This window comes from Carassius auratus, unplaced genomic scaffold (assembly GCF_003368295.1).
Source record: "Carassius auratus strain Wakin unplaced genomic scaffold, ASM336829v1 scaf_tig00032568, whole genome shotgun sequence".
Classification (NCBI taxonomy): domain Eukaryota; kingdom Metazoa; phylum Chordata; class Actinopteri; order Cypriniformes; family Cyprinidae; genus Carassius; species Carassius auratus.
This window is the reverse complement of record NW_020526009.1, coordinates 68523-89933: the sequence shown is the minus strand read 5'-3', so window position 1 is coordinate 89933 and position 21411 is coordinate 68523. Positions and strand designations below refer to the sequence as shown.

The window sequence follows — 21411 nt, the reverse complement described above, 5'->3', positions numbered from 1 at the left end:
TTTCTGTCAGACGCGTCCGATTCGTGAACCGAGGAGCTGATGATACTGCGCATGTGTGATTCAGCATGAAGCAGACTGACACACAGAGCGTCTGAACCGAACTGATTCTTTTGGTGATTGATTCTGAACTGATTCTGTGCTAGTGTTATGAGCGCGGGTAAACCGAAGGCTTGAATGAAGGGCAATCATCGCCAATGATGCCATTACGTCAAGCGCAAAAGAACCAGTGAACAGTTTTCTTCAAACAGTTTATTGAATCGAACTGTCCGAAAGAACTACTGGTGATCCGAAAACTGATGCAACTGGTTCTTGACTCGTGAACGAGTCTATTGTTTGTTATCTGGCTCTGCTCGGTGTTCATCTTCAGTTCTCACTTCACAGCAATTCAGTCAGTGTACTGTTTGAGTACATTAATTACTCCGGGATATTGGTTTGTTTGAACTCTGAGGGAGAGTGTCAGCCACATTAAAAAAGTTGACAGCTTAAGTCATTTGTGGATTAATGCGTATTGGAGATTCGAACAGTTTAAAACGATTCAGTTCGATTTGGTGAACTGGTTCAAAAAGCTCCGGTTACATGACATCAAATTATTTCTTTTGCGAACCGGATATCACAAACTGCTTTGTTTTGGACTCTCTCACAACAGACACAGAAGAGAAGACAATGCTAATAGACCAAAATGTATTTTCGATGCTTAGAAAAATTCTAACTGACCCTCTGATGTCACATGGACTACTTTGATGATGTTTTTCTTAACTTTCTGGACATGGACAGTATACCGTGCACACAGTTTCAATGGAGGGACTGAGAGCTCTCGGACTAAATCTAAAATATCTTAAACTGTGTTCCAAAGATAAAAGGAGGTCTTACGGGTTTGGAACAACATGAGGGTAAGTTATTAATGACATAATAAGTTGGAGAATCCTTTGCAGGGATATTACATATATTTCTGTAATGGCAACTTTTTAAAGCAAATAGTTCACATTTTTGTAAATTAAGACAAAGCCCTGAGGCACTGGAAAAAAACTTCAATGATCTTGACAGCTGACTGAATTTGATCAACATTTTTCATGAAAAGTGCTGTGTCATCAGCCAACTGACTTATCAGGATACTTCTCTCTTCAACTTGAATTCCTTTTAAATTGGATGATTTAATAAAGTGACAAAACACCTGAGCAACAATGAGAAAGAGGTAAACAGAAACTGGGCAGCCTTGCCTAACTCCTCTTTCCAAATTAAATCTTTGAGTAGTGCCATTATTTAATTTCACAGAACTATTTCCCTCCGCATAAAGAGTTTTCATAGCATTACAGAAATAAGCCCCAAACCCAAAGTGTTTTAAACAGTAGAAAATAAAAGGATGCTCAACAGAATCAAAGGCTTTGAAAAGTCAAAAAAAAAGTATAAAGCTATCATCATTTATAAGGTCAGAATAATCAATAAGATCAAAAATAAGTCTAATGTTGTTACATATATGATGGTTTCTCATAAACCCAGATTGATTTTCATCAATAATGGAATCTAATACTAATTTGAATCTTTGAGCAAATACCTGAGCAAATATTTTATAGTCATTATTTAACAGACTAATGGGTCTTCAATTATCAATAAGCAGCAACTCTTTCTTGGGCTTAGGAATCAAACTAATTATACCTTGCGTCATAGTTGTAGGAAGCTGTGAGTACTGTAAGCTTTCAGAGTATATTTAAAAAAGAAACGGGGCAAGAATCTCAGAAAACTGCTTATAGAACTCCGAAGTAATTCCATCATTACCGGGTGATTTATTACATTTTAAATGTTCAATAGCTTGCTTAATTTCCTCAAACTACATTCCTGGAGAGCCACAGCTCTGCGGAGTTTAGCTCAAACAGCTCCAAATCACAGCTGCTTGGAAGTTTCTACATTATTAATCCTGAAGACATTGATTAGCTGGATCAAGTGTGTTTTTATTAGGGTTGGAGAAAAACTGTAGAGCAGTGGCCCTCCAGGAATTGAGATTGATACCAATGATCTAGATGGTGAATGATGTTTCAGGTTTTTTCTGATGTTATGACAACACACTCCCAGCCTAAACTTTTCCAAAGGCAGAATCCACCAATGAATCCTAACAAAACATCTGGTAAGGGTACTCCTGAAATAAAATAAAAAAATTTAATCTGTACTTTGACCTTTTGATATTTTACATTATATTAATCTTCCTTAGTATGTTTGAATTACTTGACCTAGTGTCACTGTACCAAACTTTCAGTATTCGGTACCTTTACCAGTGAAAATCCTTGGTTCTTGGTACCAATTTCGCTACCAAAGCAAAACACAAAAACATGCTAATTAAAAATTTGACTATAATTTAATCCAAACTGTGTACATATTTAATTTAAAGCCAAGTATAACTACTAAGTTAGCTAAAAAAAAAAAAAATCCCAGAACTGCTTTTCTGACTGCTGTGACACAATGTTAACCATTTGTACACTTCTCTAACATGCATTTTGTGGAGATAACTAATAAAAATATATATTTAAACAAAATAAAAATAAATAACTGATACATATGCAAAAAAAAAAAAAAAAGATCTGAGTGGTTGTGAGTGCCGACTTGACATTGTGCAGTGGATCTGAAGTAAAGTGCAAAAGTAAAAGTGTCGTAAACATTTGTGTCTGTAATTTCCTTTTATGTGAATTGCATTCTACACATTTGTAGATATTAATCTACAACTTCGAATTCAAAACCTGTGTGTTTTGATTATTGTCTTTTTAATGAAAAAGGACACACACAAAAATCAGCCTCAAGTGTCCCAAAGTTTTAATATATATTGCACTTTGTATTGTACAATATTGTTTCTAAAAGCAGTATGCTTAATCTTGTTTGAACATTAAGAACAACATTTTGCCTGCTTACTTCACTGTGTAAATAACACACCTGCAATGTCAGATTGGCTGGTCAGACTAAAACATTTTTAACAATGTATTGTGCTTTTTGTATGTATCTTGTATGTATCTTGCTGCTGTATCTAAGCAATAATTCGTTTACTTTTTTCATGTTTTATAGTTTATAAACTTTAAAGGTTTAAAGATGAATTATATACATTTAAATGTCATGTGATGCTGTGTTTAGCTAAAACTGGGTCAATTACACTACCATTGAATAGTATGCATATTATAAAATCTGTTTAATACTTTAGAAAAAAGAATGAATTAGATGTCTTAATGAAAATGCTGCAAAAAAAAAAAAAACCTTTACTGAGGTAAACACTTTTGCAAACAATACAATAGAATAATAATAAATAAAAAAATAGACAATAAGGCAATAAAAAAGAATAAATACACTGGTAATGCAACGTTTCTTACTGATTATTTTTTTGTGAACTGCAGCATTTTTTGTGGAAATTCTGTAATGAAAGAGAGAGTGTGAAGTTATACTACATTGTACGGTTTATTTATATATATATATATATATATACACACACACACGCGCGCGCGCACGCACGCACACACACACACAGACACACCGGTGTATATTATTGTTTTATGTTTTTCTTCTTTCTGGTGGTGGCGGTAATGCACCAAAAGTTTGTTTACCAATCGCCAACAAGAAGAAGAAACAGAATTTCGCAACACCCAACAAGCAGAGAACATGAGGGCGACTCTTTATTTTTACGCAGTAGGTATGTTACTTACATTGTGTCGTGATAGACAATCATCTGATTATAAAGGAAAGTTTAGCAGCAGAAATCGTGTCGCCTGATTAAAATGCAGCTATCGAACAAATGGCGATTGTAGCAGTAACGAATCGTGTGATAGTGCTCTGTGACTGTCATTAAATAAACAGTGAGCGGGAAAACGTTTGACCTATTAAGAGTTTACAGGTTCAGTGCTGTTTATTTTGTGTCTTTACAGTTTTTTATCCTTTTCTCTCAATCGGAAGTACTTGTGATCCAAGTGAATACAGAACTGCTTGGGGAGATTGTTGTCCAATGTGCAATATAGGTAGGCTTACTCATGAACTTCATACATGTAAATATGATAAGAGATGATGAAGAAAAGAAAGTTTTTCACCTTTTCTCCCATCTCCACCATATCCCAAAAATATAGTTAACAGAAATTATGAAATTGAAGCCACATCTGCTATTTTCAAGCAGAAGATTAATAAAAATCGCTGGATGTATCTGCTGCACACTGCTGCTGACACATGTCATTCACCACAAGAAGACAAAATGTATTTCTTTATGTAATAATGCAGGTTATTGAATAATACATATACCTGGAATTATTATCAAAATAGTATTTTAATAATAAATATTACAATACAAGGCTCTGTACAGCACTATATGAAAATCATTTGCAGTTTACCATCTTGCTCATAGCAACAGTGTGCATCTCTTTAGGTGCCTGTTTATTTAGAACAAACTATTGAAAATGCCTTATATTTTTTAGGAGACTATTGATTAATTAGTTTTATTTGTCGCCTTTCCAAATAGTTCTAAGAATTCACAAAGTACAGCATATCATCTTAGTTTTGTATGGTCATTGTCAGTGTGTTGTTTGTGTGGTTAGTAGTCAACAGGCTGCTTTGCTGTTTTTGCCGCTACAGGCAATCCCTGCACTCCAGAAGCATTCATGTATAACTCCTAACCCACCCTCAACTGTACATCTATGGAGAACTTATGAAATGACATGAATATCTATGAACATCAACATCATCACGGACCTATGATGTTTGAATTTTTCCAGAAGATCCTTGATTTGCTTGGTCACCTTAGAGCTGTGTGTTAATATTTGTTTGTAGGAACAGTAGTATACCATGACTGTAATGAAGATATGAGTACCACATGCATACCCTGCCCTCCAGGAACATTCATGAATCAAATCAATGGTCTTCATCGGTGCTTCACATGCAAAGACTGTGCTAAAAGTATGTTTATATTTTTTTGCGTGTGTTTCTTTTAGCTTCAGAATTTGTAATATTGCCTGATTGCCTATGTTAACGTGTTGCTAAATGTGCTTTTTTAGGTCAAGGCCTTTACATCCAGAGTAAATGCACTACAATACGAGACACTGTGTGTGATGTGCTTGATGGATATTACTGCATTGATTACTCAGATTCACAGTGCCGTCGAGCTCAAAAACACAGAGTTTGCAGACCAGGACAAGAAACAAGAACACCAGGTAGTGTTTGTCAATTTAGCAGTCTGTAACATTTAAGTCTTCAAACATTTTAAGGTGTAACCCTGATATTTTTGGTCTCTGTTTCTGCTTGCAGGGACGAAGGCATCAGATACAGAATGTGTGGACTGTGCTCATGGGTTTTATTCTCCATCAGGGCTGAGCTGCACCCAATGGAGAGAGTAAGTGAAGTTTTAATTTGTACTATGTCTGATTTGAATTTCTGTTATTCATTCAGTATTGTCATAATTCTTTTTAAGCTGTGCAGCCAGAAATGAGATTCTGAAAGAATGTGGCAGTCCTGTGAAAGATGTCACATGTGAACAGAAGCCAAAGAAAAGAAATGATCTTTTAGATTTAATTTCAACTACCTTAGAAGATGTCTACAGAATTTTTTTCTCTTAAGTTCAGAAAGCCAATAAAGGTAAGTAGACACATAATTTTTAAACTTAATTTGTGGCCGAGTCCAAACCTTTTTTTCTTTTTTTTTTTTTGTAGCAGAAGCCTTTTGTCATTTAAAATATATCGATGAACTTTAAAAAAAAAAAAGTGACCTTATAACCCTGTGTGGTTAATTTAATTGACCTGATTTGAAAAAGACCTCACAATAAAAATATATATAAATTTTACATTGTAAACAAAGTACATTTTAAATTCAGTGGGGGTTTTTGTTTTTCTCTGATGTGTAGCAAAAAAAAAAGTTTTTTATTTTTCAGGAGCCTCAGTGCATGGCTCTTAAAGGGGTCATATGATGCTTTTTTAAACATGTGTATTTGTATTTGTGTATTTGTTGTAACATAATATGTTGACATGTTTTAATGTTCAAAAAACACATTATTTTTCAAATACTGTACATTATTGTAGGTCCTTTATGCCCCGCCTCTCTCAAACGCTCCTTTTCTACAAATGCCCTCCTTCTGACATGCACAGGTTGCTCTGATTGCCAACTGACCCAGTGCACTGTGGTTGGCTGAACACCGCAAGCACTTGTCGGAAATGTAACCCCCCTTTCCATAATCACAAGCTTCATCTTTCAAAATAAATGTAATGACAGTTAATAGTGTCCTTAGTTTTACCATCAGCCCGAAAGGGGAACAGAGTTGTGTGACAGACACAGTGATGAAGCTTGTGTATGTTTGCAGTACACAAGCCACAGGCGGTTAAGACAGCTAACTCCACTGTGTGACCCCCCCCCCTCTCTCTCACACACACACACACACATGCTGCATGCACATACACACAGTGCGCAAAACTCCATATTCCACATTCAATAGCAAATACTTAAACTAATAACAAAACATACATACAGTAGCTGATTCAGAAGCGCCAGATTGTCGTAGCAAAGTCAGAATAACCTCCTCTCCTAGGTTCACGAAACGGTCGTCTATAAAATGCGTCGCTGTTCTGTTGTAAGTAATCTTAAAGATTCCTAAATGCATCTACTTTCCGTAGTCCAAATATAGTGCTTTTGCTTTCACCTAGAAACACACAGCATCTTAGCCTGACTACGTCAGACTTCCTACTTCCGCTCAATTTCATTTCGCTTCTGTACTCAGTCTGATACAGCGTCAGAGCTTTCTGTTTGCCACCGGTCTGGAAACAGCCGGGCCAATCAACGAACAGAGGGCGGGCTGAGAGCCGTGACGTAGATGCTTATCGCCAAGTTTTACGTTGTAGGTTAGAGAAATCGAAAACCGAAACGACCGCGGAAATGTGAAACGAGACACGGGATGCAATTCGCTCTGTTATGGAGAACATTCAACTCTTTTTCAAACTGCAAAAGTCGTTTACAGCCATGTTCACTCCGGTGTTTCGCTCGCATCATCATGTGTTAACAACAGGTTTACAGTGGAAGTTCAATCATAGATTTGAGTTCGATGCATGATGTCTGTGCTTCGATGTGGCTGTACAGGCGAATAACATACGTCAAAAACTAAACGTATCTGATTGGCTACGGTTAACCAATGATTTTAAACTTCAGACAAGCGCCCCCTAGTGAGAGAGAAAACACTTCTCTATTATGCCATTCCAGACTCTGTCTACGAAGCAAAGTGAAGTAGCAGAGTCTGGTATTACCAGGCTAACAGCATCTCCCTGACATGACTGATTCAACACTAGGGGCGTGTTGCTGTTACTGAAACCTGAGCTTCTTCCTTTGTATGAACATTTTGGCAGCATTAAGCAAATATTTCCAAATAGTGATGTAGACATGTGGGGGCGTGTTTGAATGAGCTGTTTTAGGGGCGCGTGGCAGAGTCTTAACTTTGATAAAGAGATATTTTGAGAAAGAGGTACAAATATCTCTTTGGATTTGAGAACTTTAGTCTTCGCAACTTTACAGATCTTCTTCATGCACCAAGAGCTTTTGAAATCGCATCATATGACCCCTTTAAAAGGTAGCATCATTTTGTGTAGCCACATTCTGAAATGCTGATATACATGCAGTAGTTTGTTGAGACTACCATGCCATTAATTCATTTCAGTTTTAGATTTCTTTAAATTATTTTCTGGATTGATCTATATGAAAGAATTCTGATGTGAGGTCTATACCACTAATCTATATGAATGACTGGATTATTAACAGGATTCTAAACAGCTAGCCAGCGCTGAAACCACGGAGGTGTTGAAGTTGTCATATTGCTGTTCTCCACCAAAAGAGGACGCCACTGACTGACAGCTAAACTTAATCGTTACTTTGGCTGTTGTCTGTAATAACCAGCACAGTATTGCTGACGAGTGTCTATTGCACACCCGACACAATATGTTATTATGCATGTAATATTAGTCAAGAAAATATTAAAGAGCATATATATCAGATCATTAGCAAAAACTGATATGAGTGTTCAATAACTATTACAATGCAAGCTTTTACTATATTTCACACTATATTGCATAAAAATAATTGTTTACAATGCATCTTGTTTGGAGAGACAGTATAAACACTTGGAAATAAAGCTTAATTTCTTTAAGACCATATGCAATCATCTTTATTTCTATTAATAAGTTATAAAGAGTGTATTTTATTTCATAACATTTTTATCCATTTGTTGACATTGGACAGTTATACAAGTGGCATTACTTTCAGAAACTATTGCTTTTGCATGATGCTTCATAAACATAAATAACAAGTGTGCCTTTAGAAAAACCTCAAATGATCACTCTAAATAAAACCACCTTCTACTGTATTTGTTTGCCTGACCACCAAAACAGTTCCCCCAATCTGGTCACTTGAAATGCAAAATGAACGGATGTTAAATAAATTGTGAAACAGAAGACATTTCATTTAATTGTACCAAGATTGACAAGATTGGAAACAGATTCTGAAATCCTTGTTCATCAACAGGTGTTTCAGTTAACTTTTGGTGACAGTGTGGCAGTGAAAACGTGGCCCACAACATCCTTACAGTTTACTTTTTTCCCCACTTTGCGTGTCTGGGCTTGATCATTTAAATTATCAGCGGAATGAAAATGATACAAGGAAGTGAGTCATACCTGAAAGTCATCGCGTAATCTGTGAGTGTGCAGTATTGTGGAAGTGATTGTTTGGAGAACCTTGCGAAGTAGAGAGACGGCTGCTTGTTCAAACGTTTGCTTTTTATGTGAGTGGTGTCTGGTGCGTTGTGAAGTTTCCAAATCACTTTTAAACGGGGTACCGCCAGATCGTCTGCACTTAAACTTGTTCTGAAGACAATATGGCTGCTCATCCACTTGTCCAGGTGTCTGAAATCCCGCTACACTCTCCAAGTTTCGTCATGACTGTGACGCAATTCTTACGTGGACCTCAAACCGAAACTTACTTCGACACCCCCCCCCCCCCCATCTACCGATTTTTTTCATTTTCTTATTGTTCAAACAAGTTATTTATTTATTGTTTTCTCATGCCATGGTAATTGTGGTATTAATCTTCCCTTTTGTAAAGTATTATTGACTGCCTATGTGATTTAATGTTGTAACAGGTGGCGTTTTATTTTGCCATCCTGATTTAATTTAAATTTAGTCATGGTTTAAACCTGACTGGCACCTGAACATTTTCCTTAATAGTTTATTTATGCTATAGGGCAGCCACCACAGTTACAGTCAGAGCTGCGTAGATTACTTATGAATTGTAATCAGTTACTGATTAAAGATTACATGACAAAATTTGTAGTCAGTAATATAATCTCTTAGATTACACATTACACAGTACTTCGCTGTTAGTGTTTGCAAGTAACACTGAATAAAACTTATAATTACTTAGAATTAAGTAAATTTAGAAAACAGCTACACTACAAAAACCAATATTGAAACATGAAATTCACAGCAATATCACTGCCAGGTTAAATATTTAATCTAATAAAACACTAGAAGTGCATATGAATGCATCAGTAAAAAAAAAAAAAAAAAAAAAAAGCTATTGTGTAAATAAAATGTAATCATGTAATCCATAAAAAAGTAACTAGTCTGATTACGAGTATTTTCAAAAGTAGTTCACCCTAATTACAAGTACTGGAGTTTTGGAATCTGATTACGTAATCCTTTAATATCCAGCTCTGGTTACAGCTGATTTTAATTTAAAAACACCATTACTTATAACACAACAGGACCTTTGTTTCATCACAAATTGTGCTGTTATAACTACAAATAAAAGGTTAATGGCAAATCCAGTGTCTGACATACATTTTCAAATCATGTGCACCATTAAGAATCTGGCAACACTCCAGTATGTTTTTGTTACAAGCAGCATGACAACTGAACAAGAGGTTGAGAATTTAAAAAGTAAACAACTACAATTCTGAACGAAACAATTCTAAGAAATCTGAACCATGAAAACTCATAAAATTGAAGTTTAGCAAGATAACAAGCAACATTTTCATTAAGTTTAATAGACATGTATGACTATAAAAATGTAGCAATTCAACCAGTATGTTAACATTATTTACAGTGTTCTTGAGTTCAAAATGTACCTCAAAATGCAAACAAGGTTCCCAAAAGTACATTGAATTATTAACTATATTTTTTTATATATTTTTTTTTATGAAATGAGGCTGTTACACCACAAATTGAACTACAGAAAACAAAGTCCTGATAAAGGCACATAAATTATACAAAGGTATAAAAAAAAATGATAAAATGGCATCTGCTTAAACGTACTAAAAACAACTATAAATAAGACAAACACCACAAAATGCTTAGGAAGCCAAAGACACTGAGATCTGGTAAACTTTAAAAAGGTAAAAGAGTTAGTAAATAAACATTGTGTACGAACTGTGTAAATTTTTTCTTGGAAATTTCTTGGTGGTTCTCCCAGTCATATTCAGTCTATCATGCAGCGTACAGACATGACTAAATGTTCATACTCTGCATCCGCTCCAGTGCAGCCTCCTTCGCCTTCAGGAGATCCTTCAAACGTTCGATTCTCTCACGCCGTTTTATCTCCTCAGCATCCAGCGTCTCCAGTGTGTACAGTGACTGTGTTGGAAATGTGTCTGTTTGGGGACCATGCTGTTTATTAGAGAATGAGATGCTGGGGTTGTCTGATGCTGCACCTGATGTAATATTCACTGAACTATTAGGTGAGATTACATGTGATGTTTCACTAGTACAGCCTTCTAATGGAGTTTTGTTTTCAAGTGGATTTTTTGATGGGGTTTTCCCTGCTTTCTTAACAGGATCTTGATTTTTTAATTGGCAATTCTGAAGTTGGCGACTCTCTTCTGGGGTTATACTTGAGCATTTTTCTCTTGTTCCTTTGTGTGACTCATCAGCAGTACATGGATTCGCTCGGTCTTGTGAATGGAGGGATGAAGTGGCTTCTGCAGCCCCCAAAACAGTCCCACAAGGACAGGCCGTGCACACCTTAACTTTTTTAGAGCGTGGTGAGGTCTTCCTCTGAGAGGAAGGGGATAGGGTATGACTAGAAGTCTGTTTTGCATTTTGTTCAGTTAAAGGAGTAAAACAGCACGTGTTGCCAGTACAATCTGCTGGCATTTCAGATTGCATAAGAACTTTATCAACTGTAGATTCTGTTGGTGAACAAACCTCTTCTTGACGAGCTAGACTGCTTTCAGTGGGAACAACTGAACATTTAGAAGCAGGTGAAATGTTTGGATTATCTTGACTCCCATCCTGCTCCAGCTTTTTTCTTTTGACTGCAACGCCTTCATCCTCCTCCATTTTTGTGTAGGGAACCTAGCAATTGAACAAAGTGTCATGAAATAAATCAATGCTGTTACTCCTACAGTCGTAACTCCTCCAAAACAAGTGAAAAAAAAATGGTTTATGTGATCATTTTTATTTTATTTAAAAAAAAAATTAAATAGCTTGTCCCAACAATTAAGTTATAATTTTCAGCTAGGAAAGAGAGAAGCATGTTAGCATACAAAAAAAACTAAAGCTATTTAGGTCATTAAATATTTACAATATAAATGGTACTAAAATAGTTCAAATATATATATAGTATTATAACATGGATTACAATTTTTAATTAGCGGTTTTTCTTCTTTTTTTACATTTCAAACATTTTATTTTTAAATTATTTTTTTGTAGTTGTGTCAGCCCAGCTTTATTTATAATTTAGGTTCAATATTTTGAACCAATATTTATATTTGCATTCAATACAGCTTTATTTTAATAAAAAAAAAAAAGGTTTTTTAATAGTTTAAGTTAAACATAACAGTGATTTGGAAATGTATTAAAATAGCATCTGATAAACACTGATGTAGGAAATGTGTACATGCACGGTACGTTACAACACAATTTGGATACATTAATAATGTAACTTGCCTGCATCATTTGCTGTATTTTTGACTGCAACTTTGACTCCTGGATCACTTTACGAAGGCCATCTAATGTGCGTTTGTTTATGATAAGTTTCTCTGTCAGACGATCTGGCTTCACAGTTGCCTTTGGTCTTTGCAACCAAATTTGTACATAAGAGGTGATGCCAAATTCTTTTCTTAGCTCACTGTCAGTCTTTGGTTGACTCCGATGTTGATCAGAGGCTGGATTTTCATAGGCCTGCGACAGAAGAGAGAAGACTGCATTAAATGTCAGCCTATTGAAAGATGTTATTTCTAACTTATTACTAAAAAATATGATGTTTAAATTTGGTATATTACTTTTTCAGTATCATAAGTGGCTTGAACACAGGCATTTTGGGGTGCTTCCAAAACACTGGCAGTTTCAGCGAGAGCTGCATCATCTTGACATCTCGTCTCAGGTGGACTCTGGACCCTCTCCAAGTCTTTATCTGCCTCCATATTCACGTTTTCAGAAAGACGGGTCAAGTTGCTTTCATCTCTTTCATTTCCCTCGATCTGCTCATCCATTTTATCACTCATTTTGGCCGAAGGATTATTTGGACCACCATCTTTTTCAATTTCTGCATGTGCCGGTTTTTCCCCTTCGTTCTGTGAGACAGGTTGTGTGTTTGTCTGTGTGTGTTGAACTTCCTCCGATTTGTTCTGAGAGGCAGCTTTCTCCACTTTCTTACCAGCACGAGTCTCTGACTTGGGTGGAATGTATGACACAAATATTACATTAGAGTCTTCATCGCTCTCATCCACCTCAGTTTGACTCGGGGTAGGCAAATTTCCCGGGGCACCTCCCAGACACGTGGACGTTTCCTCATCATCATCACAGAGATCAATAATTTCACTTACATTTCTTTTTGGGTCTTGCTTAGAAGAGTTTGTCCCCAGAGCGGAGCTGGCAGGCAGGGCAGGAGAGGTGCTGACAACTCCTCTTTTCCCACCTTCGCTGATCATCACATCCTTGGCGATCTCTGAATTTTTCTTGGCCACAAAGTAGACTTTCCCATTGCACATGACCAGGGCATGGTCTTTGCCTGGGGTGATCTTTTCTTGGCTGGTCTGAGGTGGTGTGGGTTTGCTTGGCACAATTTCATTTGCCGTCCCAACTGAGTTGACAGGCTTGACTGCTTTTATGGTGTCAGTGCTGACATTCGGTGTCATTACAGGTACAAGGCAAGGAGCGCATGCACCTGTTCCCTCTTGGACGACCCATTTTAAAGGAGTGTTCACTTCATTTGTTTTAGGAACGCAAACAGGTGTTTGCAAGTTTGTAGGGGGATTTTGTAACAAGGTCTTCTGTATTTGACTTGGCTTTGTAACCGAAACGACTTGCTGGTCAGAATTTAGTTTAACAGAGTTCACAGGGGAAACAAGCACAACCGTTGGTGGACCTTTTTGGAGGTTACCGGTGTTACTACTCACAGAGTTCATTATCCTGCATTTGATGGATTGTGGGAGCGCAGTGGCTGGCAGAGTCCTAACTTTTGCATTTGGAGGGATCTGCAGGAAATGACCGTTTGGGAGAACAGGTGATTTAACGGTAACAGGCAGCGCTTGGACTGCCACCATGCCCTGTCCATTGGGCTGAGGAGGTAACTGGACTGAATACTGGGAAAGCGATTGTGTTGAAAGAGGTGCATGCACAGGCTTTGGATTGTGAATAATGGGGTCATTAGTTCCACCATGTTGAGTTTTGACAGCGTTAGACACAGTTCTGACCTGCGGAAGGGATTTAAGGACATACCGTCCATCTGCTAAGGGCTGAAGGGAGGGAAGCCGGATCGGTGTTTGATTTGAAGCAGCAGCAGATGGATTAACTGGTTTTGCATAGGCTTTCAGTTGTACATCAAGACTGTCTCTTTCAGTACAAAATTGTGTTTGATAAAACTGTCCATTTACTTTCTGGACAGGAATTAACTTCATGACGTTTTTCCCATCGGGTCCCACTGCAGGCATTGCTTGGTAATAGACTCCTGTTCCACTAAAAGATGAAGACAATTTTTTTTTACACACACACAGTTAAACAGTTACCTAAAAATTCAATTTCAACTTTGATAATGATAAGAAATGTTTCTTGAGCACCAGATTATCATATTAGAATGATTCTGAATGATCATGCAACACTGAAGACTGGAGTAACTGCTGGGAATGATTTACAATAAAATATGAAAGTTATTTTTATATTGGATGAATACAGTATTACTGTTTCTACTGTATTATTATTATTATCATCATCAAATAAATACAGGATTGCAGATCATAATACTTATTCCAAAAACATTTTTTAAAATCTTACAGATCTCAAATTTGTGAATAATTTAGGCTTATGGTTTATATTATTTAAAAAATGTTTACCTGTAGAATTCTCTATGTTGACCAATGTCATATGAATACATGATTTCAATTAATGATAATAATAAATATATGAAGATTAAATGGAAGAAAGACTTAGTACTTCGTCAACTGTAAAACTGTAGACATTAAACATCTTCTGGACATTTATCACACCAATTACGTGCATCTTTGCAGAAGGACTATCGAATTTTTATTGATTTCTCTTTCCAATGTGTTCAGTTTTGCACGTTTTCTGAGGTAACAAACGCTCGCGACAAGAAGTCACCAAAATATTCGCCATTTTGGACAAGCTTGCACGATCGAACACACACGGTTGTTAAAACAAAAACGCAGTTGATAAACTTACCTCTCCATCATGAATGTCTGTAGGCATTACACCTCAAGAAATACCTTTTGTCTATATTTTGGTCAGCGCGTCGTTAAATTTAATTCACTTGAATAAATCTCCCTTCACAGGATGTAATACTCAAACCGGAAATACGTTTATCAAAATAAAAGACAACCTGGGCCCTCTGAACCGTAAAAGGAAGGAAGAAAAAAAGAAGGAAAGCTCAAGGAGAAAAAACGAATGCACAAGACAAAAGAGAGAAAGGAGAAAAAATTTAATGAGACAAAGGGAACGAGGCAAAGCAAAAGGGTTGAATAATGAATGAATAAATGAATTAAGTAATGAAATAGAAAATAAAAATTTAAATAAATTAAAGAAAAGGGGAAACTGAAATATAACTAAAGAGATAAGCATAAGTGAAAAGAGCAAATAGGAGAAAGACAAAACAATAAAGAACACAAAATACATTTTGGGAAAAAATGAACAAAGGCAAAAGCAAAAAATATAAATATATGAATAAATGACTAATGCAAGATATTGTAAGACACAATATTATTTCTCAAATGTTTTACACTTAAAATGTAAAGTATTATTTTCATTCATTGCCGTTATTCCACACATAGTACTTACCAGAACAACAAAACCTTCATATTAAGAATTCCTGCTCGCCTGACTAATTTTAAACTCTGTATTGTGTCATTCAGTGTCAAAACCAAATGTTAGAAAATTCCCTGGCTAAAATTTTTGATTTGTTTACTGAAGATTTTTTTTTTTTTTTTTTTTACAGAGATTGGTATTTATATTAGCAAAATCTGCTGACTTTAATAAGCTTTATTGTATTACATACCAATGGTGAGCGTTCAGAATTGGGTTTTTATTCACCCCCATGTGTCATCTGGTAAATTATCTTTAATGGTCAAAAACAAAAAATTTGGGTAATTTTAAACCTTTAAAAAGGAATGTCTGAAAAACAAACAACGTTGAAGCTAGAAATGTATGATACTAAACCAAATTCATAAGAACATTATTTATTTATCCTTTAAAATTGTGTTACATATAAAACAAAAATATACAATCAAAACATGAAATGTACAGTATACATACAGATGACAGTGTGATCTTACTTCCCTTTATCTACCCAGGCAAAAAAATTACACCTAGCCTGAGGATTGGAGGCATGGCCTTGAGGACGAGCGCATACAAAAAACTGCCGGCCTAAATTAGGTCCTGCTTTTTTCACAGTTCGTAAGACACAGGGCTCATTGTGTGATTTACACAGTGGTGGTTGAGGAGGCCCACGCAAAACCGCTTTCCAAAAACCAGTGCATGGCCCCTTTTTACAGTCCTTTGACTTGACTATGGACGTCGATTCTGCTTCCACTTCATCCTTATTTTCAGTCTCCATCTCTGTTACCAAAGAAAGATTGGTCTCAGTTTGCACATCGCTAGGGCAGCTTCTGACCTCACTCTCACTACATGGGCTATCCTCAGAGGATTTTGTCTGTTTCGGGCTCAAGTTTACAATAGAAGAAATCGATGGCGTCTGTTTAGGCTTAAAGAAAGCTAGAAGATTTCCTTTAGCATTGCCTTCAGTTTTCATCTGATTGCTTCTTTTGGCTTTGGATGCATTTGCATCTTTTTCTCTACATGAAGGTCTCTTCTTTGCAACAATGTTTCCCTGTCCTACAGGATTCAGGTTTTCCTGGATTTCCCCAGAATCCTGTGATCCAGGTAGACTCTCTTCAGAGACTTTAGAAAACCTCTCTTTCTCTGAAACTTTGACAAAGAAACGTGAGAGTTTCTGCTGTCTGCCAATGAACTCTGGCATGTGACGTGTGCACAATGGTGGGCACTTGGGACTAGACCGGAGGGTACAGCTGAGCTGTGCCCATACGGGACAATGATCGGATCCCTCCACCTCCGGCATAATGTCTACACCCATAAAGACAGATTTCACCAGACAGTGGTCAGAAAAGATGTAGTCAATCCGTGTACCATAGTTGGTCTGCCTGGCCCCCGTAAGCGTGGACCAGCACGTGAAGGCATTGGAGCGCTTTGGGTGGAAATGGCGGAAGGAGTCGACAAACTTGCCACCAGAGGCAGAAATCTGGGAGATGTCTGTAAGGTCATCTTCAGTATTTCCATTTTCGGTCTTTTCTGTCTTTCCAAACAGAAAATGATCCAGCCACTTCCTCCCTGGATTATCTTCAAAGTTATCCTAAATGACAGAACAGTAATAAGAGCAGATATGTGCTAGTATGTAACTTGTGCGATAAAACAATAAATATACCTCTTCCGTGTAAATTTTTGTTTTTGTCCAATCCAGTTGCAACAAGACATTTATTTGGTTACCTAGTTTCTATTTCTAGTGTTTAACATTGGGTGACTCCACCCATAATTAAATCTTATTGGTCCGTTGGAAATACTGTTCCACATATAATTATATAAAAAGGTAATTCAGTGTCAAATCAAACAAATTTCAGAAACTTCCTCGGCTCAAATTTTTTATTTTGCTAATTTTTTTTTCTGAAGAAAAACATTTATAGTGATGAAAGCCAAAATATTATATATAATGGATGAATATTTTCTGTGTAATCCACTATTTTGTAGAGGGGGGTCAAAATGGCAAATTACAAGGGAACTTTGGAAATCTTTGTTGCATATTGTGCCAATGGAGACCATTCAAAAATGGAGAAATTACACTTTTCACGTTTTTACTCCTAAATTTGCATGGCTGTAACTCAAGTATTAAAGAGCTTAATGTCCTTTTAGATATTGGGTCTTAACAAACTTTCCTTTTGGCATCTTCATTAAGGCTTATACTGTTCAGCCACAGGTATATGGGCATCTCAGTGAGGCTCGATTTACACATTGTTGAATATTTTACCTATTTTTTTAGGGGTTGAAAACCAGGTGTTGGTCACTTTGAATACAGCTAATACTTAATGTATTTAAATCAGAAAGTCTAAAGAATAAGTAATTTTGAAAATAGGACTGTTTATATAGGTCTATTAATAGACTAATAGGTCTTGTTTGCTTCTATCAAAACAATTGTAATTGCTAAAGTCAACAGATTTTTACTAACAAACTTACTAAGCTTGGTGTACAAATAACATTATGATGCTGCCATCTTTCTGAAGTCAGATTTACCCCCTTGCAGTTTTCCTCTAAAAAAATAGTGGATTACTCTGTAAATATTCATCCATGACATTTAATATTTGGCCGTTCATCACTATATATGTCTGTTTTTCTATAGAAAAAAAAAATAATTAGCAAAAAAATAAAAAATTTGAGCAAGGGACATCTGGTTGAGTTGACACCGAATGACCCTATAGTGAAGCTATAAATCCCACTGATTTTCTCCATATGTAACTGAATTTTAATTATGCCTTATAAACTGTTACAGGCAGACCTACTATATATTATGAGGATGTTAATCAATGGTGTATGCTTTTGTTTAAGCTATCAGACCACATTGTTTGTTAAGCAAACCACAGCAAAATCATTATTTTCTACATCTAATCAACATCTTTAAATCAATACTTTTAAATTTCCTCCAACTTTTTTTTATTTGATTCTGATATAGAACCTCACTTTGATCTTCTGAGACGGACAATACACACACACAGTGTATTAACATACAGACATCGGTTTCCAAATCTCATTGAGAGAATATGTGGGAAAACGTCTCTCTCACCTATGCATTAGTTCCTTCTCATTCGCTTCCTTCCCCTTCCCTCAGCGCAGCCAGAATGGTCCATACAATAGTATAATATAATGTTCTACATCAGTGCAAGTATTATTTACAGTCATGTTTGGTATCCTTTGAACTGTCTCTATGCGTCTTGTACAATGGTCATGATCTTACAAGTAGACTAAAAGGTAATAGAGATCATGAGTTTAGAGATAAGTTAATTACTGTCGAGGGTGTGTCATTTCCCAGTGCATTTCAAGCAAATTACTATATGTGCCCAAATGGTGCTAACACATCTAGGCCCTAATCAATCCAAATTCTAATTGTTAGTTCTTGTCTCCATTTGGAGGATGCTTGTCTTGATCTGCAGTACTTAAGGAAATTTTGCAAGAGGATCAAGCGATTCTGTAGCCTGAAGAATCCATAGCGTGGAGTGTGTCCGTACTACGTATTTTCTAAAGTCAGCTATGCATCTTTTACTCATAGATTTATTTTTCAGAGTCTGGTGTCTTGTACTGATTATCTTTAAACTGACTATGTATTTGACAAAATACATTTTATCTTAATAATAATAAATTGCTACATTTGAATTGATTCCATTTAATCTAAAAATATTAATTCTACTAGATTTTATTGATTCCTTTTAACCACATTTCTGCATCAGATTAGTAACATTAAAATCCAGTTGAGATGGAGCACAGAGCACGCCAACTGGATTTTTAGAAATCCGGCTAACACTTGGTATTACTTTGTGTACTTAGACTGTAAGGGCTTGAAGGGAATTTACATTTAGGTCAACTGGATGTTGTTCGACCATCCTAAATAAGGTGAGCCTAACCTATGTTTATTGTAATATTATTCAAGCTAAGTGTACATGGGAAACCAAGCATGGCATGGCTATACCCAAGCCACTATCAGGGAAAGTAATGTTGGTCGGTTTATAAATATACTGTAGTAGTGGTTGTGACATCTGACTAGAGATAATGTTGGTTTATTCAAGTGTGTTCAGATCTATGGGGACTAAATAAAAGTAATTTTAGAACGAGCAAGCATAGGAGAGGCCATCTAAAATATTAGTCAATTACCTCTGTCTAAAAACCAAGACTGTCGAGTACGTGACCGTGAGGTATGCCAGCGGGCCAATCCGACATCTCTGAGCGACATGAAAACGCAAATGATTGAGTTCAATAAGATTAAAGAGCTAAACAGAATAATCAGACAGCTAGACAAATTATCCTATGAAGGACCAATAATAATTGGCATTCTAACCTGAATTTGAGTTCATAATAAAATGAAAAGACCGAACATGAAGGAAAACTTCATTCACCATTGGATACCTTTGCGTGCTGTGGACCTCACAATTTTCAGAGCTTCTTGGGTTTGTAGTGCTTTCCCTTATTAAAGATGTTCATTACACTGAACCATTGAGCCCCTTTTATGTTTTGGTCTGATTTTCAAATGCTTTTTTTACTTCAAATCACAATTTGTAACCTCTTGATTTATCTCATTGCTGGTTAGTTCAGTTAATGGTGTATAACTCTTAAGGATTTTAAGATTGAAAGATTAAAAAGTAAAAAAGAATGGGCAAAATACATTCGCAACTAGCATTACTAAGAAATTGGGCACTGTTGCACTTTATTAATCAGCAAACATATTCTAAGTGTTTGTGACGGTGTTCCATTATACAGTGCATTTTTGCTTTTACTGCTTCTACTTTTATAAATTGTCACCCGTAGCCAACTGGAGTTAACAGAAATCTTGAAATAATGATGGAGGAACACGTTAAAGGACTTACCACATCATCTGGGTCACAGTGGTCTATGGGTCGATGAGAAGTGTTAACATCTCCCAATACAATCACGTGACTGAAGAGTGACAGAGGAATGGGTTAATCAAGCAAATAAACATCTTAGCTCTTATCTGTAAGATCTCTCTCTCACCTCCCTGAGCTCAAGATGGCTTCGGCTCTGCATTGGAGGAGCTGGTAAAACTGGAGCTTGTATTGTTTTCTCTCAGGTTTGTCTGGATCAGCTCGTGGACAATAAACATTGATAACGGTCAGCTTCTGTGGTCCATCTTTGCCACTGAGAATAATAAAACAATTATGTGAAAACAACATTCACAACATGTTAAGCTTACCAGTAAATGTCCAAAACGTACATGAAGTGATGCTGAGTGATGACAGCCCTTCCTTCATTGTCCAGCGCCAGAAGCTCTTCACTAGACAACTCAACCTGGTCACCATAGCAACCAACAGCCTCTCCCTGATTGGCCAACAGACCTGTCAATCCTTCCTCGGCCAGGAATGGAGTAGCGGTATCCTTACAGTAGGTCGCTACACCTGGTCATGGAGAAAATCAGGTTGCTCATTGCAGACGGTGAATGAAAGGCTACATTTATTTAAAAAAAACATGAATCCGGTGTTAAGAACATTCCAGTTTATATTTAAAGTCACTTCACTGTCGTTGAATGGTTCTGTAGGCTGCTTTACCCGAGTATCCACTTCGTCCTCGGCTAAAACTAAAGTATGAATTGTAGCCATCAACAATTGCTGTCTTCTCATCCAACAGGTCACCTGAAAAAAAAGTATGCTGATGAGTTATTAAATTGTAAAAAAAAAAAAATAGGGCACATGTGTTTTATCTACCGATTCAAAGTCCCGCGTTTCTTTAAAACACATAACTTACGGGTAACTTTAGTCTCTTGGACGCAGATTATATCTGCATCGAATGAATCCAAAATTTTCTTGATGCCATTTTTAAACGTTCGTATGCCGTTTATATTCCATGTTACAATCTTCATGATTATCTGTCACACAATGTCGGACGATTCAAGCTGAATGCAATGCATGTGTGAAGTAACTTTTCTGACCTTTCTTTTTGTCCGTCTCAAAGGTTTTCAAATTAAAAGTCTTCACGCCTGCTTTTATACAAAATACTATTGGTCTAAATGTTATTAGACGACTATGGCCCTGTAACCAGTATGTAATTTCCACTATGCATTGTAGTATCTTGTATAATTCATTTTAAAGATTAAGGTGTTTTTGTTGTTGTTGTTGTTGTTGTTGTTGTTGTAGTACAGAAC

The 21411-nt window shown here is 36.4% G+C and overlaps 3 protein-coding genes across 3 annotated transcripts; 1 reads left to right on the top strand and 2 right to left on the bottom strand.

Moving 5' to 3' along the window:
* The first annotated feature begins 3604 nt into the window (after positions 1 to 3604).
* On the top strand, positions 3605 to 8096 carry LOC113080917 (tumor necrosis factor receptor superfamily member 14-like). Its single transcript, XM_026252974.1, has 7 exons — positions 3605 to 3661; positions 3894 to 3983; positions 4783 to 4908; positions 5007 to 5162; positions 5257 to 5341; positions 5420 to 5583; positions 7744 to 8096. The coding sequence occupies exons 1-6, from the start codon at positions 3631 to 3633 to the stop codon at positions 5562 to 5564; spliced, it is 633 nt and encodes a 210-aa protein (XP_026108759.1). The 5' UTR covers positions 3605 to 3630; the 3' UTR covers positions 5565 to 5583; positions 7744 to 8096.
* A 1562-nt stretch (positions 8097 to 9658) lies between these two features.
* Positions 9659 to 14769, bottom strand: LOC113080914 (ligand-dependent nuclear receptor-interacting factor 1-like). Its single transcript, XM_026252973.1, has 4 exons — positions 14652 to 14769; positions 12257 to 13931; positions 11922 to 12155; positions 9659 to 11327 (listed from the first exon to the last, which is right to left on the bottom strand). Exons 1-4 carry the CDS (start codon positions 14660 to 14662, stop codon positions 10482 to 10484), a joined length of 2766 nt encoding a protein of 921 aa, XP_026108758.1. The 5' UTR covers positions 14663 to 14769; the 3' UTR covers positions 9659 to 10481.
* Positions 14770 to 15700: 931 nt separating this feature from the next.
* Positions 15701 to 21161, bottom strand: LOC113080923 (DNA-(apurinic or apyrimidinic site) lyase 2-like). The gene is made up of 6 exons (XM_026252983.1): positions 21015 to 21161; positions 20819 to 20902; positions 20488 to 20668; positions 20268 to 20411; positions 20123 to 20192; positions 15701 to 16851 (listed from the first exon to the last, which is right to left on the bottom strand). Exons 1-6 carry the CDS (start codon positions 21127 to 21129, stop codon positions 15754 to 15756), a joined length of 1692 nt encoding a protein of 563 aa, XP_026108768.1. The 5' UTR covers positions 21130 to 21161; the 3' UTR covers positions 15701 to 15753.
* Positions 21162 to 21411: the final 250 nt, after the last annotated feature.

Coding starts and splice junctions, on each gene's coding strand:
- LOC113080917 (XM_026252974.1), top strand. CDS start 3,631: ATGAGGGCGACTCTTTATTTTTACGCAGTAG. Junction 3,662..3,893: donor TCTTTATTTTTACGCAGTAG/GTATGTTACTTA, acceptor GTGTCTTTACAG/TTTTTTATCCTTTTCTCTCA. Junction 5,342..5,419: donor AGCTGCACCCAATGGAGAGA/GTAAGTGAAGTT, acceptor ATTCTTTTTAAG/CTGTGCAGCCAGAAATGAGA.
- LOC113080914 (XM_026252973.1), bottom strand. Junction 12,156..12,256: donor CCACTTATGATACTGAAAAA/GTAATATACCAA, acceptor CTTCTGTCGCAG/GCCTATGAAAATCCAGCCTC. Junction 11,328..11,921: donor AAATACAGCAAATGATGCAG/GCAAGTTACATT, acceptor TTCAATTGCTAG/GTTCCCTACACAAAAATGGA.
- LOC113080923 (XM_026252983.1), bottom strand. CDS start 21,129: ATGAAGATTGTAACATGGAATATAAACGGCATACGAACGTTTAAAAAT. Junction 20,903..21,014: donor CCAAGAGACTAAAGTTACCC/GTAAGTTATGTG, acceptor CTTTTTTTTCAG/GTGACCTGTTGGATGAGAAG. Junction 20,669..20,818: donor AGGACGAAGTGGATACTCGG/GTAAAGCAGCCT, acceptor CTCCATGACCAG/GTGTAGCGACCTACTGTAAG.